This window comes from Enoplosus armatus, assembly GCF_043641665.1.
Source record: "Enoplosus armatus isolate fEnoArm2 chromosome 3 unlocalized genomic scaffold, fEnoArm2.hap1 SUPER_3_unloc_1, whole genome shotgun sequence".
Lineage (NCBI taxonomy): Eukaryota > Metazoa > Chordata > Actinopteri > Centrarchiformes > Enoplosidae > Enoplosus > Enoplosus armatus.
The window spans coordinates 255,451-270,587 of NW_027261182.1; the positions used below are offsets into that span (position 1 = coordinate 255,451).

General features: G+C 42.6%; 1 protein-coding gene across 3 annotated transcripts; it reads right to left on the reverse strand.

Moving 5' to 3' along the window:
- Positions 1-2,065: 2,065 nt before the first annotated feature.
- On the reverse strand, positions 2,066-14,944 carry LOC139307106 (sphingomyelin phosphodiesterase 4-like). 3 transcript variants are annotated; one of them, XM_070930987.1, is made up of 19 exons: positions 14,906-14,944; positions 14,563-14,649; positions 13,530-13,666; positions 13,328-13,403; positions 12,561-12,669; positions 12,058-12,110; positions 11,686-11,837; positions 11,453-11,585; positions 11,052-11,123; positions 8,198-8,287; positions 6,483-6,631; positions 6,127-6,217; positions 5,710-5,807; positions 5,306-5,469; positions 4,669-4,874; positions 4,340-4,570; positions 3,565-3,696; positions 3,351-3,479; positions 2,066-3,220 (listed from the first exon to the last, which is right to left on the reverse strand). In XM_070930987.1, the coding sequence occupies exons 1-19, from the start codon at positions 14,942-14,944 to the stop codon at positions 2,900-2,902; spliced, it is 2,469 nt and encodes an 822-aa protein (XP_070787088.1). In that variant the 3' UTR covers positions 2,066-2,899. The 3 variants fall into 3 exon arrangements, with proteins under 3 accessions (XP_070787088.1, XP_070787090.1, XP_070787091.1); XM_070930989.1 differs by lacking the exon at positions 8,198-8,287; XM_070930990.1 differs by lacking the exons at positions 8,198-8,287; positions 13,328-13,403; positions 13,530-13,666.
- Positions 14,945-15,137: the final 193 nt, after the last annotated feature.

The window sequence follows — 15,137 nt, forward strand, 5'->3', positions numbered from 1 at the left end:
TGCTGCCTGGAAGACAGGAGAAGGAGACGAGGTGGAGGACAGAAAGAGGACAAACACGTGAGGAGATTTAAGACAAGCAAAAAGACGAAAGAGCTGTGCAGACACGCTTCAACAAAACAATCAATATGACAACATGTGTACGCGTCCCTGCATCATGTGTCAGTGTTAGTGTTAACTGTATAAGTCATAGTGTAATGGCCGAGTTATGATGGAGTTTGTACGACGTGTCCAGATGTTTAGCTCTGTGTCCAGATGTTTGGCTCTGTGACTCGAGTGTGATGGTAGGATCTTTCCATGTTGTTGTTCTACACATCTCTGTTGGCCAAAATGAACCAGTTATTAAACAATTAAAAAAAAAAAAAACCCAGAATTTGTTATCACATATAAAGAGTTTGGTCTTGTGTAATATCAAATAGTGGAACTCAGTTTGTTTTATATGATATGACATTTTCCCTCAACGCTGGTGCTTTTTCAGAAGTGGTGGTGAAAAAAATAATGACAGGAGTCAGAGAGGTGTAAACAAAGTAATATATACATATACATATACATATATATATATACTCTCTGGATAGGCTTCCTTTTCACCTCTTACACCTCTGTTCTTTATTCTTCCTAACACTCACCAGCAGCTGGTATATATAGAGAGTATATATATATATATATATATATATATATATATATATATATATATATACTCTCTGGATAGGCTTCCTTTTCACCTGGTACACCTCTGTTCTTTATTCTTCCTAACACTCACCAGCAGCTGCGTGACTGTGGCTCGACGTTGAGACGCCACAGAGCAGGCTGTTTCACACACTACAACAGATCATCACAGCTGGAAATGCCTCCGTGGTGCTGTGAATCCCCCCCCCCCCAACAGGTGTCCTCTGGTCGGGACAGCTGGCTCATCGACCAGAGGACACTTTCTGCTCTGTGTGCGAGAGCTTAGCTAACGCGGCAAGAAGGTGACAGTTAGCAAACTTAGCTAACTTGCTTAAATTCACGCCGCTTCCTTCGGTTCATCTGCTTTTTTTTCCTCTCAGTATTAAACTCCACACGGTCTCCCCGCCCTCTGATCAGCGTCGTGGTGAGTTTAGCTGCTGAAATCTCCCGAGGAGCTCAGCGAGGAGAGGAAGCAGCAGCATGTTGACAGCACGGTCGCCTCATGTCAGAGACGCAAACAGCTTCAGCTAGCGAGTTCTGTCCGTTTGAAACGTCACCCTCACCTGGAGACGCGCGTCCTCTGCGGCGGGTTCTCACTTCGGCTCGTCGTTGGCAGAAATTCCGCAAAATGTGCCGTAAAGGAGCAAATGAAAGAGCGCTGACATGAAGAAGAAAAAAAAAGTTTCACGTTTATTTTCAAACTTCTCCCGGCGGCCGCGCGCTACGTCACCGAATGACAGTCGACGTTAGATGACGAAAGACGGCGAACCTCCTGATGGGATTTGTAGTTCAAATTGACATCAAACCGTTTGTTCTAGCTTATGTACTACAAATCTCTTCTCTACATGTAACAGCAATTTATTATAACACATTAGTGTCTAAAATCAAATCCAGTATTTTCACTTAACTCAAGGTCCACTTACTATCACTTATAACCACAGGTCACTGTCTTCTTCAGAAGATGGAGTTTGGGATGTGGTTGAAAAAGTGGCTCTTCAGTTAGGATTTTTTTGTTTAGTGTTTTGGATCAAACTACTTTTCCTAAAGTCAACAATGAACTATAAGTAGTTTCATCTGACAAGTAGCTCACTGAAATATCAAGACTCATGGCCTAATGTGACACAACAGTAATAAAATCACACTCTGTTGTTGGTTGAATAATTGTAAATTGCTGCTATGTGGAGAGCTACATGCTGTATTAATCACAATATATATTCAACTTTTATTCAATTTTTTTTTTACCTTTTCAGAACAGTTTATGTATGAGATCCTTAAAATGCAGAGTATCAATATCTGCAATATTTAATGGTAGGTCCCTTGCATACCTCCAATTTAGTTTCAAATATTTGTCTTTCATTGTGTATGAGATTGGCACACTTCCCGTCAATGAATTAGGCAGAAATAACTACAAACAAGTGCAAACAGTTTATTGAGTTTCTTGGACAGAAATGGGTTCTGCTTTCACAGAGAAAAATAGTCCGTTTATTCCATCAGCGCATTCTGAATGTTTTGGCATGCACCTGTTTTCAGATGCTTGTTGAAAAATGAATTTCCCTCCAAACAGAGCAGCAACACTTTATTTACAGCCACATTTAAAACAGTCAACAGTCATATCAAAAGCAAGAACCACAGAGCTGCCAGTCTACTGCCAACAGGGTTCCTACACGGCCCACTTCAAAATGCTGTCCCTTTAGACATAAACCACTCACACTACTGTACACCATCTCACTCTGGACCTCATGAGAATAACAGGATTATTCCTTACTCATGGACTCTGGCTCTGATCTCTGACTTTGCTGCAGCAGGTGGCAAACTGAACTATTTCTCTACAGGGATCCATGTTGATTAGTCAATTAATCAATTAGTCGATCGACAGACACTCTATTGGCAAATACTTTGATAATTGTCGTTTTAAGTAATCTTTTAAGTGAACGATCCAAACATGTTCTTGTTGAAGCTTCTCAAATGTGCTGCTTTTCGTCTTTACATAATAGTAAATTTAATATTTTGGGGTGCTGGTTGGACTTTGGGCTTTAGGACATTTTTAAGCAGTTTTCTGATGTTATAAAGGCCAAACAATTAATCCATTTTCAAAATAATGGTTAGTTGCAGCCCTAAACCAATAACATACTACATTATCCATCACACGTTGCATGGGACCACAACACTTCACACATTTTTTGCAAAACATTCATTATGTGTATTTTTCCAGACATGTAGGAACCCTGTTACTCAGCTAGTGTGTTTTCAGTTTGTCTCCAACCAGCGTCATCAAAAGTCCGTACAGGAATCCCCCTGCGAGGATGAGCAGGGTGCTGGATATGGGGCCGAACGACAGGAGGGCTCCAATCGCGTAGAAGAGCAGCAGCAGCAGTATCGTCCTGTAGCTGGCCAGCAGGCGCAGGCTCAGCCTCGGCTGGTGCTTGCTCTCCAACGTCTGCCGGGATGTCGGGCTCTGCTTTAGTTTTGTGGCTAAACTTGGATCCGTCAAGTAGCGACGACCCAGGCGACCCAGGAAGTCTGGACGTGAGCAGAGCGCATTCATGTGCCCTCCGAACTGTGGGAGGACATCAGCAGGGTTAACTTACTGAGAGGTTTAGTCTGTGTTTGAATTACTCGTCACAACTAAGGCAGTATCATAAATGTTATTATAACGTATCTGGCAGCTACCTCCAGACACCACTTACCCTCTCGTTAACCAGAGAAGAGATCCTGTAGAAAAGCCTGACCAGCAGGGCGTTCTCATAGCTCCTTATGGGCTGGAGCTCCGGGTCTCCTTGATACTGAATGTCAAACCTGCGCAGTCCATTTATGATCTGCACCAAAAGACACACACACACACAGTGAGGGTTTTAGTCTTTGCCTCGTGGCCCACAGCTGTAATGCATTGGAAATACTAACCTGCCTCCTGCCCAGGTCGGTCAGAACAAGTCCGTTCTCTCCCTGGGTGCAGTCTGGCAGCTGCTTGCAGTTGCCATCCTCCTGGGAAGAACCCAGGTTGGATATAAGCTGACTCAGCTGCCCTTGGTTCAGCTACAAAACAAAGAAACATACAATTAACCAGGATGTTTTTACATGCACGAGTAAGTTCCTCTGAATGTGCAGCACTTTCTGTTGGCATTGGCAATAACAACACATGAAATGTGCAGTATATGCTCAATAATGTCATATACTATGTATGTATCAGTCTTAGGTTACAAGATTTAGGGATCAAGACAAGTCTACTTCTGTTAAAAGCTTTTGGGTTTTAGAACATCAAGAAAACTCACTGGATTTGGACTAAAGAAAGTAATCCTGAGAAGTTTTCAAAATGCCATAAGGATTTGTTTATCAAATGGTTAGCCATGCTAGCAGCATGATGGTTATTCTGGCCTGACGGTCGTCGAACGGTCCACCACTTTGGTCCGGACTGAAATACAACTATTGGATGGAAGGCCATGAAATTTGGTTCAGACATTCATGTTCCCCTCAGGATGAAGTATAGTAACTTAACAGGTCAAAATTTCAATTTGTCCAATACTTTGCTTTATGACCAAATACCTGAAAGTTTATGATATCCCAATATAATACATGTAAATAGAAGGATTTAGATATATAAAAATAAAAATATATATGTCAATAAAACAACCTTGAATGTTTACTGGGAGGAAATAAAACACAGTCAAAGTAATCTGACCTTGAAGATCTGACACAAGTTCTCCAAAGCTCTCTCCAGGAATTCGTGGGTCTTTTTCAGACATTCCCCGCTCTCCTCTGGCTCGGCCCCGGAGAAGGTGTTGTTGAGGTCAGGAGAGCCCATCCCAAACCAGGACAGGAACGAGTTATTAGCCGCCACCTCATTGGAGTGATCCGATATCCTCTTGGCTGTCTGTCTGGCTTGTGCAATTATCTGGATTAACTTCATGATCTGCAAAATGAACAAAATATAGACTTAGAAAATAAGTCTATATACGTTTATAAATATAGACAAAATATAGAAAAATCCTACACGAGGACTAAACTTACTGCTCCTCTGAGCTCGGTGCCGAACATCTGTTTGTACTGGCAGTCCTGGCCTTCCAAAGAATACACGTGGCTCTTCACCCTGAACACCATGTCTGTCATCACCCGTTGCCGTGACGACAGGTAGCTGCCTCCTTGGCTCGGCGTCAGGTAGCCGCGGGGTTGGCGGTGGTGGAGGACGTGCTCTGGTTCCAGAAACAACTGCTCTCCTGGTGAGAAACGTTTGGTTTAGTTTGTTTGTATATACTAGACATACTTTCCCTTTTATTGTCAGAGTGACCCGAAAGTCAAAAGTTATTCAAATGTGTTTTCATTATGGATTAATCTGCAGATTACATTCTCTATAATAACTGAAGGTGACGTCTTCAGATCAGTTTTTTGAGCGACCAACAGACCCAAACCCGAAGAAGTTTGTGCATTTTGTGTTGAGCTCAGAGCTGTGTTGTAAGTTGATCTCATTTAATCGTAGGTTGAGTTGGTTGACGTATAAAACATTTATAGTTCTTTAAAGAACTATTTCATATCATATAAAGAACAAGGGATTATTCTCACAATACTTCAAAACACGGATAAATCGATTGATCGTCTGTGACAACATGTCTTCACCTCATGTCCGTGTTGTTTGCATTTCTGTCCTCACCTTTCTGGATCATGTCAGCAAGGTTTGGCTGAGCGAAGACTTTGGCCACCCTGAAGACCATCAGTGCATTTTTGGCATTAACCAGATCTGTCCTCACGGTTCTGTTCAAAAACACCTGGAAGAGCTTCGTGTACATGAGCAGGTTCTCCTGAACAAACGACTCCCTGTAAAAGAGCAAGTTAACATCACATCCAAAGTGACTACAGTCACTCGTCACCTGCATCTCATCTAGTACAGCATAACCACAACAATCACCCTGCTGACCAACACAGGTAATAACACCAATTACTGTGTATTTTTAATTATCTTCCATTCGTGAGGACAACTCTCTAGAAAAAGACTCGATGTTCACTGCATCTTGGATTAGATGTTCCTGAATTTAAGCCAAAAGACATCAGACTCACCATTTGTCAGGCACTGTTCTGTTTTGGTCTGGCTGAGAATTGGTCTTCTCCCCTGTGTATCTCCACGGCTGGATGTAGCTCAGCCATGTCTCCAACACCTGAACACAGAGATGATGCACTCTAAGCTAAAACAGTGTGCGTTTCTACAGCTTTATACCTGAAATAAACCCTCTCACTCCTTACCCCAGGCGGCTTGGTGCGATAATTGAGAAACTCTTAATTCAGTGTGAAATGGTGCATCAACTAAATGGCTAAAAGGGGAAAAAAGAAGGAAGAGGTTTCCCTGCTGGAAAGGTCTAAGCAGAGATGAAGCACCACTGAACACAAGCTGGGAGCTGGGAGCTGTTGAACATGGCAGCTCCCAGGTTAGAAATATAAATATAAATATAAATAAGTATTTATTTTGGTGAGACCCACCGCTCTGAAAGAGGCGTCTAGGGGCCAGTGACCGAAGCAATGCTGGAGAAACAGGTACAGTTTCTGTTGCACAAAACGCTGTACCACCACCCTGTAGGCAAGAAGAAAACACAATATGTACACAGAATTAAATCAGAGCCATTCATTCATTTGAATCCCATTTAAAATTTAAAATAATTTTCCTAATATTGTGAGAACTGGTAGGCAGAGGCAAGTTAGTTTAGCACCTGAAGTCAAAACAAGAGACAGGCAAGAAGTACAGCTCCGCTTTTCTTGACGCTGTCAGCAGATCATAACATGGTGTCAAACATGAAGTAAGACCTGCAGCATTCACACAGAGTCTGACAGTAGCTGACCTCTTGAACTCCTCCAGCGGGCTGGTGTGCGAGTGGGCTGAGGGTGAGGAGGACAGCTGCTCGGGCTTCAGGCTGCTGGAGAAGGCATGCAGATGTTTCACCAGAAGACGCACCACCAGCACGTGCTCCTCTGTCGGGCTGAAGGGCTCCTGAAAAGGCAACCGGTCACAAAAGTGCTGCACAAATCCATGACAGCCAATCAGCTCCCAGTTTCCAAAGCAGCCAATCATAATGCATCCCAGTCCAAAAGCAGCCAGACAATCACCAAAGGCTAAGAGCATTTTCTATTTTATAGAGTACAGAGGTCTCACGCCCATTAAGCATTTAGTTTTCCCAGTGTTACTGGGAGTGACTGAGTCTGGAGTCTGTTCTGGTTTTAACGTAAGTGGCAGAGAGCAAATGGCTGCGTCACCTGTGTGGGTGCTTCTGTCTGATTTTGGTCCCAAAATCCAAAATCGATGGTGACTGACCTGCTGCTGACGGCGGTTTCATCTGAGCACGCTAACCGTGTTAAATCTGGTGCTCAATAAGATCATTTCATCGTCATCTTTCCTTCAACTCACCTCTGTGACCACTTCATTCAAATGTATCCCAACAATAATAATAAATGTTTATCCCAAGTCGAGGTTGTAAAACTGTTTAAGATATAAACATGTAAGTATCAAATTACACTTTAATAAATGACACTCTGGGAAACAGAATGAAAGGTGGGACCTCAGTGCTCCATTAACTGCTTACAGCAAAGCTGCTTTGCTAAAAGGATGCAATGATTCTCTTACAGACAATGATAGGAAACACAAACATTATGAATTAAACATCATTTATACTGAATTTATTTTATGAATGGCATGTAAGATAAAGATAGTTCAAAATGTAGTAGTATCTTTTGCTTTGCACAGAGTAATAGTGTCAATAGAAAGACATATTTATCAACCACATGAACATGTAAAGCAGCAAAGCACAACCGACTTAGTGTAAAAGCATGCCTGTAACAAACAAACAGCAAACGAGAACCAGCAGCTCCAAAGCTTCATTCCACCATTACTTTTCCTGTCAAGGATACTTCTCTGCAGAAATTCACAATTTACAGTCAGACTGGGGGGGTCTCATAGAGGAAACAAAAGAGCAAGATTTTGGGAGACTATTAAAGCAGAAGGATTTTCTGTTAAACTGTTGACAGCGGTCCATCGTAGAGGACAGGCCTCGTAACGTCTCTGGTTTCTCAAACACTGCTGCTTGTGGATCCTGATATGAAAAGATTGACCCTCTTTCAGCCTAAAGTCATTAAACGGCCACATTTTAAAGTCAAGCTTGTTGAAGCGGGAGCTGATCCCTGACCGAAGGGCGAAAAAAGAGACCAACATGAATAAGGAACTGCTGCCATTTAATAAGGCTGAATTGTCTTTCATCAGTTGGGTTGTGGGTGACAATATGTTGTGCATTGCAATTCAACAATCACTTGCATCTTTTTACGAGCCAACCTGTTTTTTTTAGAAAAGCTTTAACCATGTACATAATGACTACTTGGAAGAATAAAACAGGCAACCTAATCAGCCGAAGCTGATGTCTGCCAGCATCAGGCTGGTGAGTGGAGGGACAATGTCTCACCGTGGTTGTCAATGTGAGAGAAGTACCCTTGACTGTGACCGTAACTGACTGAGGTTTACCTCCAGGAGGCCCCAGAGGGGCGGGGGTGAATGAAAAGGTATAAGTACTTGGTAGGTGTGGAGGGTCCCAGAGCCTGGTGGGGCGTGGGGTTGGCACGGCATGCTGGACATACTGAGGCGATACTGCAGCAGCGCCAGCTGTTCAACCGTAACCACCAGGGGGGAGAGGAAGATGAGTAAGAGGAAAGACAACAACAAAGGGTGGAGGAGGAACAGCGAAGAGAGAGGAAGGGGGAGAGTCACAATAAGGGAGGACGAGGAAGAGGAGGAAGGAGAAGAAAAGGTGGCAGGAGGAAGGTACACATGAGAAAAGGAGGCAGCAAAAAGGAGAGTGCAACCAGACAGAAACAATTCAAACGTTCAGGAGGAAAAGAGCAGAAAACAGGGGAGGAGACAAACAAAAATAAAATATTGACTGTGGGAACACAAAGCTGTAACTGCCGGGGACGACACAGAGACCTGGTCTACACTCCAGACAAAGAGGACTACATGGATGTAGGGATGGGAATCCTTTCACACAACATCAAACTGGTGTATTTGTCAAGTATAGTTTTTCTATTAACACATTAATATAAATTTTTGACGTCGTTGTATGATGTACACTGACTGGACTGCTACATCCACATGTTTCTAAATAAAAAAGATACAGAAAAGAGTGTGCTGTTTTACAGCAGGTCACCATATATTCCAGATGTTAACTTTTAGATAGAATCTTGCATACCAGTTTTAATAATTCCCATCCCTAATATTTAACATTATTAACAGAGTGAACTCCAAACTGTAAGATTTTGTTTTGTGCCAATAAAACTGTCAAAATAATCAACAGTGCCCAACTGTGTTAACAGAGGCACAACATACAGGAAAATGTGTGTTTTGTGGTCTGGTAGTCCACATTAAACACATCACATCTTATACACTAAAAAAAAAATCGAATTAATATTTGACAGCATCCAATATACACCGTAGATCTGAGAACATCTCAGCCCGTTAGTTTAGGTCGTCCACACTGAAATCAAAATGACCAAAATCTTGCTGTTTAAGTCCACTCTTAACACAATGGACACTCAACACAACACAACACAACACAGTAACTCACTCTGTGGTTAATATATTTTAAGGGGTGAGTATTTAGCACAGGGAGGTACACTTGACAACAGCAATTTATGATGCAGGTCATTGGTCAGCATGTTACACGAGGAGGTGAAAGGTTGTTTTCACTGTTTCCAACGCAGCCTTATGGAGCAGTACTTGAATACCTGATACAGATAATTAATCAGCAACTATTTTGATATGTGATTCATCGTTTAAGTCATTTTTTTAATTAATAATGAAAATAACCGTTAGTTGCAGTCCTAATCTAATCTAAGCAATAAGCACTCCCACTACTTTAGATTTTGAAGTAAGAACAGACAACAATACTGCCACATAAATACTGAGGAAACAGGGTTGTTGGGTGTATAAGCAAGTGTGTGCTGCATCACACTAACCATGCAATCTATATGGCCGAGGGTCAAAGCGTGTGTAGCTTAGTCTACATACTGCATGTCTGATGCAGGAAAAGGAACAAACAACACCAGCATAAAGTCTCACTGTGATTGCTTTTGATGGGTGGGAAACCGAACCTACAGTATATTAAATATTACATAAACACGTGGCCACCATAACATATTCAGAATGGGAAATGTATTCGATGTACTGCAGCTGTAACAGGTGGACACCTTTGGAGCAACCCGCTGGATGCTTCAAGAACATTCTGCAGTGCTGCTGTTTAATAAGTGCACCTTCAACTCAAGGCTCAAGGAACCGAATCATCCTGCAGTTTCATCTGTTTGTTTACAGATGTGAGACTGACTTTCACTGCGGTTATGCTGCCTTCTAAAGAAAGAAGCTGAGTGTGATGGCAGATTATCTGGGAGGTGAGAGTGCTGCATGATCCGCGTGCAACAACAGCAGACCTGATAGGAAACAGGATGGACATTTATTCAAGGGCATCTCCACAGGCCAGAACTGCGTCAAACTTCTCAAATGTAAATTCTGCTGAGGTTCCTGAGATGGGAAATATCACTACAGGCAGTAGTGTGGAGCATCTCTGCTTGGAGATCCTTGACATGAAAATGTCTGAAGACCCCTGCAGTGAAGGAGACCCTCTACAGACTCCCCAGAAACCTTCACCGCGTTGTGGCTTTATGTTGGTGTTTCACGTGCAACCACACACAGAACGTATTAACACAACAAACACCTGGTGACGTGGACATGCCAGCATGCAGAGGACGTGAAAGGAAGCAAAAGCACTACTACCGGGAACACATGCCAAATTCCTTAATGCAGTAGCTTTACTCTGCAGCTACTCATAGCTGTACGTTCTAAACAGGATTTTAAAAACACATTTCAAATACAACCCAGCAAATGTGATGCTTCTAAAGCGGGGGACAGGGACGCCTGCTGTGAGTTCACACTGTAAGCAACTCAAGAAAACTTCTGATTCATGTCTCTTTGTTTTTCAGTGCAGCCAACAGGAAACGATGTGTAGAGTAGAAATGTGGCTGCTTGCAGTGTGAACACAGAGTTATGGGTGAAGCTGTCCTTCGATAGCGATAAACAACACATTCTTACCTAAAACATGAAAACTATCTTTTTTTTTTTTATGGACAACTTCACCCGAGCCGGCTCAGGGTGTTCTTCGTATTTACCAGCCACAGCAGCTTGAATATCTTAAAACTGAGCTCACACAATTTTACAAAACGTGGTTTCAGAGTGGGACCTGCTAACCCTGGGCTTGCTCCGAGATGGGACAGAGATGGTGGGTGGAGGTGTAGGGGGGGCAGGGGGGGTTGTGGTCAGCCAGTCAACAGCCAGCTGTGCGACGCTGCAGTGCAGGGATGGGGGGGGGGGGGTCTCTTACCTTCACCTGTGGAGACTGCAGCTTCTGGTACATTTCCAAGGAGTAGTGATGAAGCCAGATCTCCACAAACATCTTACACACACACACACACACACACACACATTTAGCCTTAATTACATACAGTTCAAACACTAAAACCAGAATCTGTTAAAACACATATTTCATTCAACTGATATTATTGAATCAGTTTATTGTCAACTGATTTTTTTTTTTTGAGGGTTTTCTTTTTTCAGATTCTGAACTACAAAACATTTCTAAAACATTTCACTTTGAGAACATTTTGTTGCTCCCAGACACAAAACCCCAAGTCATTCCATTTATAAATACTTTCACTGCACTGACAAATGTTAACCCTCTGTATACGGGAAGCGCAGTAACCCACAGCTTGATTTGTGTCCTACCTGTAACAGCGCTTCAGACCTCCAGATTTCCTGGGCTGCGGGGTCTGCGTTGACTGAGGGCTGATGGAATATGTGATGTTTCAGGAGACTGGGGCTGTGAACGCCATAACCAGCAAAAGAAACACTTGAGGATCTGTTGAGTTTAAAGTAGAAAGAGAGAATTAGAACACATCATCACATCTTCAGACAGATTTCACTCCAACAGGTTTATTAAACCTTCTTGCTGTAAATACCTTGGTGAAGGCGCAGTGACAGAACCTCTGGAGTCAGAGAAAGGGGAAGGGGGTACACTTCCTTCACTGGGGAGGAAGTATTTGAGGTAAGTGTCCACTAACACAAAGTAGGCACTGTCAGTGGAGCTTCCATGTTGGCCTTGAGGGTAGTTCTGAAAACAGAGTACTGATCAGTTCTCCCTGTGAGAAATAATATGACAGCTGGTTGTGCTCATTCCTGAGACAAGAGCCAGGCACCACTTCATTACTACATCAAGTTATTTCAACTTTTCTGTATAAAGCATAAAAGGTCAGTCAGCTTTTAGCAGCCCACAACTTCAGTGGACAACGAAGACTTATCTTCACAAAGTACCAGTGATGGTACAAACTCACCTTTGGCGTGATGAGACAGTAGGCAAAGTTGAACATGAAGAATTCAAATGGATCTGAAGAACGTTAAGGAATATCTTAACTGCACTAAAGCCTGTCTGTTGTACCGCAGAAATCTGGCAACCATATTGATAATTGATTGCCACATATTCTCAAGTTCCAGCTTGCTGCTTTTCTTTGTCATATATGCCAGTAAACCGAAGACCTTTGGGGTAAAACAACGGCTGTGGGAAGTTGTGATGGGCATTTTTTGACATTTCATGGACGAAATGATTGATCAAAACATTATTTGCAGATTAACTGACAATGAAAATAGTCATTAGTTGTAGTTCAACAACTGATAAACAATAGTAGTATACTGAGATGACACAAAACAGCTCTTATTATTAGTTATTAACCTGCACATGGTTTAGTTTTCTAATAAATGCTCGACTCGTCGTGGGCAGTCCCTCACTAACACCATACAGAGAACCCAGACAGGGCAGTGTTTGTGTTGGGAAGGATACTGAGAGCAAGGTTCAGAGTCAGCAGACCAGACAGCGGCAACTGCAGCTTGTTGTGGAAGAGCGGACAGTCGGGGAGAACCCCCTCCTGGATGCAGGCCTTCACAGGACCCTTCAAGACACGCCAAGGATGGGAATTCAAGCCACAATGTTAAACAGTGAAACAAGCTATGGCTGACATTTTGAACGTTGCACATTATCAACATAAGCACACACAAAGGTAAAAATCACAGATCAGTTTTCCCACCTCATTCACTCGGTGGCTGCGATGCACCACACCTGAACAGCACACTATTTCCTAATTGATCACTATTTATCGTCATTCTGTCGCTCAAACTGCACGTCACAGTGGTGTTTTCTGTAAACACTCTGCAGGAGACATCTAGCTTAGCAGTTCAGTTTGGGTTTGAGAACAAAGTAAAGACACATGCACAGGTGAAGTGGTGAACTTCTGCTTGACACGTGTGTTAAGTCAGACATGACGAAGCATCGGCCACCAAGAATTATCAGATGCTTAAAGAGGGCTCTGTGTGTGTGGAGAAACTCAATATCGTGAAATATCATCAAACATTCATGGCAGATGGGATGCCAGCTCTAAAATAACTGTTTAAGAGATTTAAAAAGCTGTTCTCTCACTCACACACACACACACACACACACACACACACACACACACACACACACACACACACCTAGTGGAAACAAGTGATGTAGAAAGTATCACTAAGTGCAGCTAATGATGCAAAAACTTAAGAGACAAATGTTCCTACCGGGAGATAATTGACAGGTATTTCATATTTGTATTCTTCTGCTTGCAGTTTATAGACGAGCTTCATCATTGGCCCACTGAGAACAAAATAAGATAAGAAGAAGAACAACGTTTCACTTCATTCTTTAAACAATAAGCAAAATGACCCTTGGCTGATGTGAACACGTTTTGCTGAGATCGTACAGAGAAGACACTGTAACTACCTGGGGTTTAGAAACTCCAAGACAATGTTGAACTCATTGCTCCGTGAATGCAGGAGTCGCAGGTTCCAGCCAGCGATGATGCCGTCCAGACTGCCAAACACACTCTCCACCAGCCAGGGGAAAATCAAGTGCAGCTCCTAAAGGGAATCACACACACACACACACACTGTACAGCTGTTTCAATGCATTTTTTAAAACGACAGGAGCCTCTGACTTCTAGGAGGTAAGACATGATATAAGAGACAGTAAAAAAAAAAAAAAAAAAGCTCCAACAGCTGCTCTCAAACACAACTTCAGCTGTCCACAGTGACGATTCCACCTTTGATCTTGGATTCGTGCATCTCTTTCTGGATGCAAACTACAAATTCCCTTTCAACAGAAAGTGCGACTCAGAAGTCACAGCACTGGCAGCTGTCTCCTCGTACTACAAGCAATAGCCATAAAAGGTTAGGTCAGCCCTGCCCTGCTGCATCCAGTCAAGAGACCAACAGCTGACTGAGTCTGCAATGTTGTGAGTACAAATCCAGTGATTGTCTTTTCCAAATATTTCTAGCCAACAAGCTGCTTGTTCAAACACTTTGTGGAGACTAACAAGAATGGCACTTCACAGTACAGTGTTCATAACACAGCTGCTATACAGTACATAGTCAATTATAGTTAAACTGCGCTGGGACTGCGTGTGTTGTTTCGGTATACACGTATGACCATTAGTCAAAAAACAAGCAGGTCTTTAAATATCATAGTAAAATTTCAGCAGTCATTTTTACACAACAGCATCTAGTGCACCAATCAATCAATCAATTCTAATAACATGAATAATACGTTTGGCATGACGTGACATGAATAAGCTTGTGACTTTCACCGTGTAGGAGTTAATGATGCAATAACTATCACAATCAATGCTGCCCATATGCAATTTTTATCTTCATCTTACAGCCTCACAGTGATCAGTCATTTCAGCAGATATGGCTGTAAGAAGTTCATCCCCATCCACAACATATAGACAGGACAGAGGCGGGAGGGTCCACAGTACCTTCGCAGGATATTCATCAATGATCTTCACCAGATCTTGGCACCGCTGGAGGAGAGGCTTGATGGTCGAATCAGCCTTAAGATTGGCCTGGAGCAACATCACAACACATGAACGAGCACATTTCGTGAGTCACAGAGACAAGAGACTAGATTAGCTGCTGTCATCGGGCACTACTCAGAAGGAAGACTAAAACAACAGTTAAATACTAAAACCAGCTGAAGGTATTTGCTGTATGAACGTGCAAGAATCAGAGCTGGATGTGATTTCGTCATCACCACCAGGGGTCATTCATCATGATTCTCGACTAGAAAAAGTAAACAAGAGACTGTTAAAAGAGACTCACCAGCAGGAAACTGGGCTGTTGCAATGTTGGAGCAGCCATGGAGGACCCTTATGTTTGTTTTTTTCCTATGTACAGTCCACTTGGATCCTACCTGGAGGAGGTAAACACGCACAAAAGTTGTTTTTTATTTGCTCAGTTGGAGTTAGCTGGCGACATAAACTAGCCTAGCATTACTTTGTTAGCGCCTTCAGCATAAAACAAACGTGCCGATCATTGAAACGAGAGGATGCTG

Excerpts from the sequence above, each read along its gene's own strand:
- LOC139307106 (XM_070930987.1), bottom strand. The coding sequence starts at position 14,944 with ATGGCTGCTCCAACATTGCAACAGCCCAGTTTCCTGCTG. Across the intron at positions 3,697-4,339 it reads ACTTGTGTCAGATCTTCAAG|CTGAACCAAGGGCAGCTGAG; the intron begins GTCAGATTACTT and ends TTTGTTTTGTAG. Across the intron at positions 3,221-3,350 it reads CTTCTCTGGTTAACGAGAGG|TTCGGAGGGCACATGAATGC; the intron begins GTAAGTGGTGTC and ends GTCCTCCCACAG.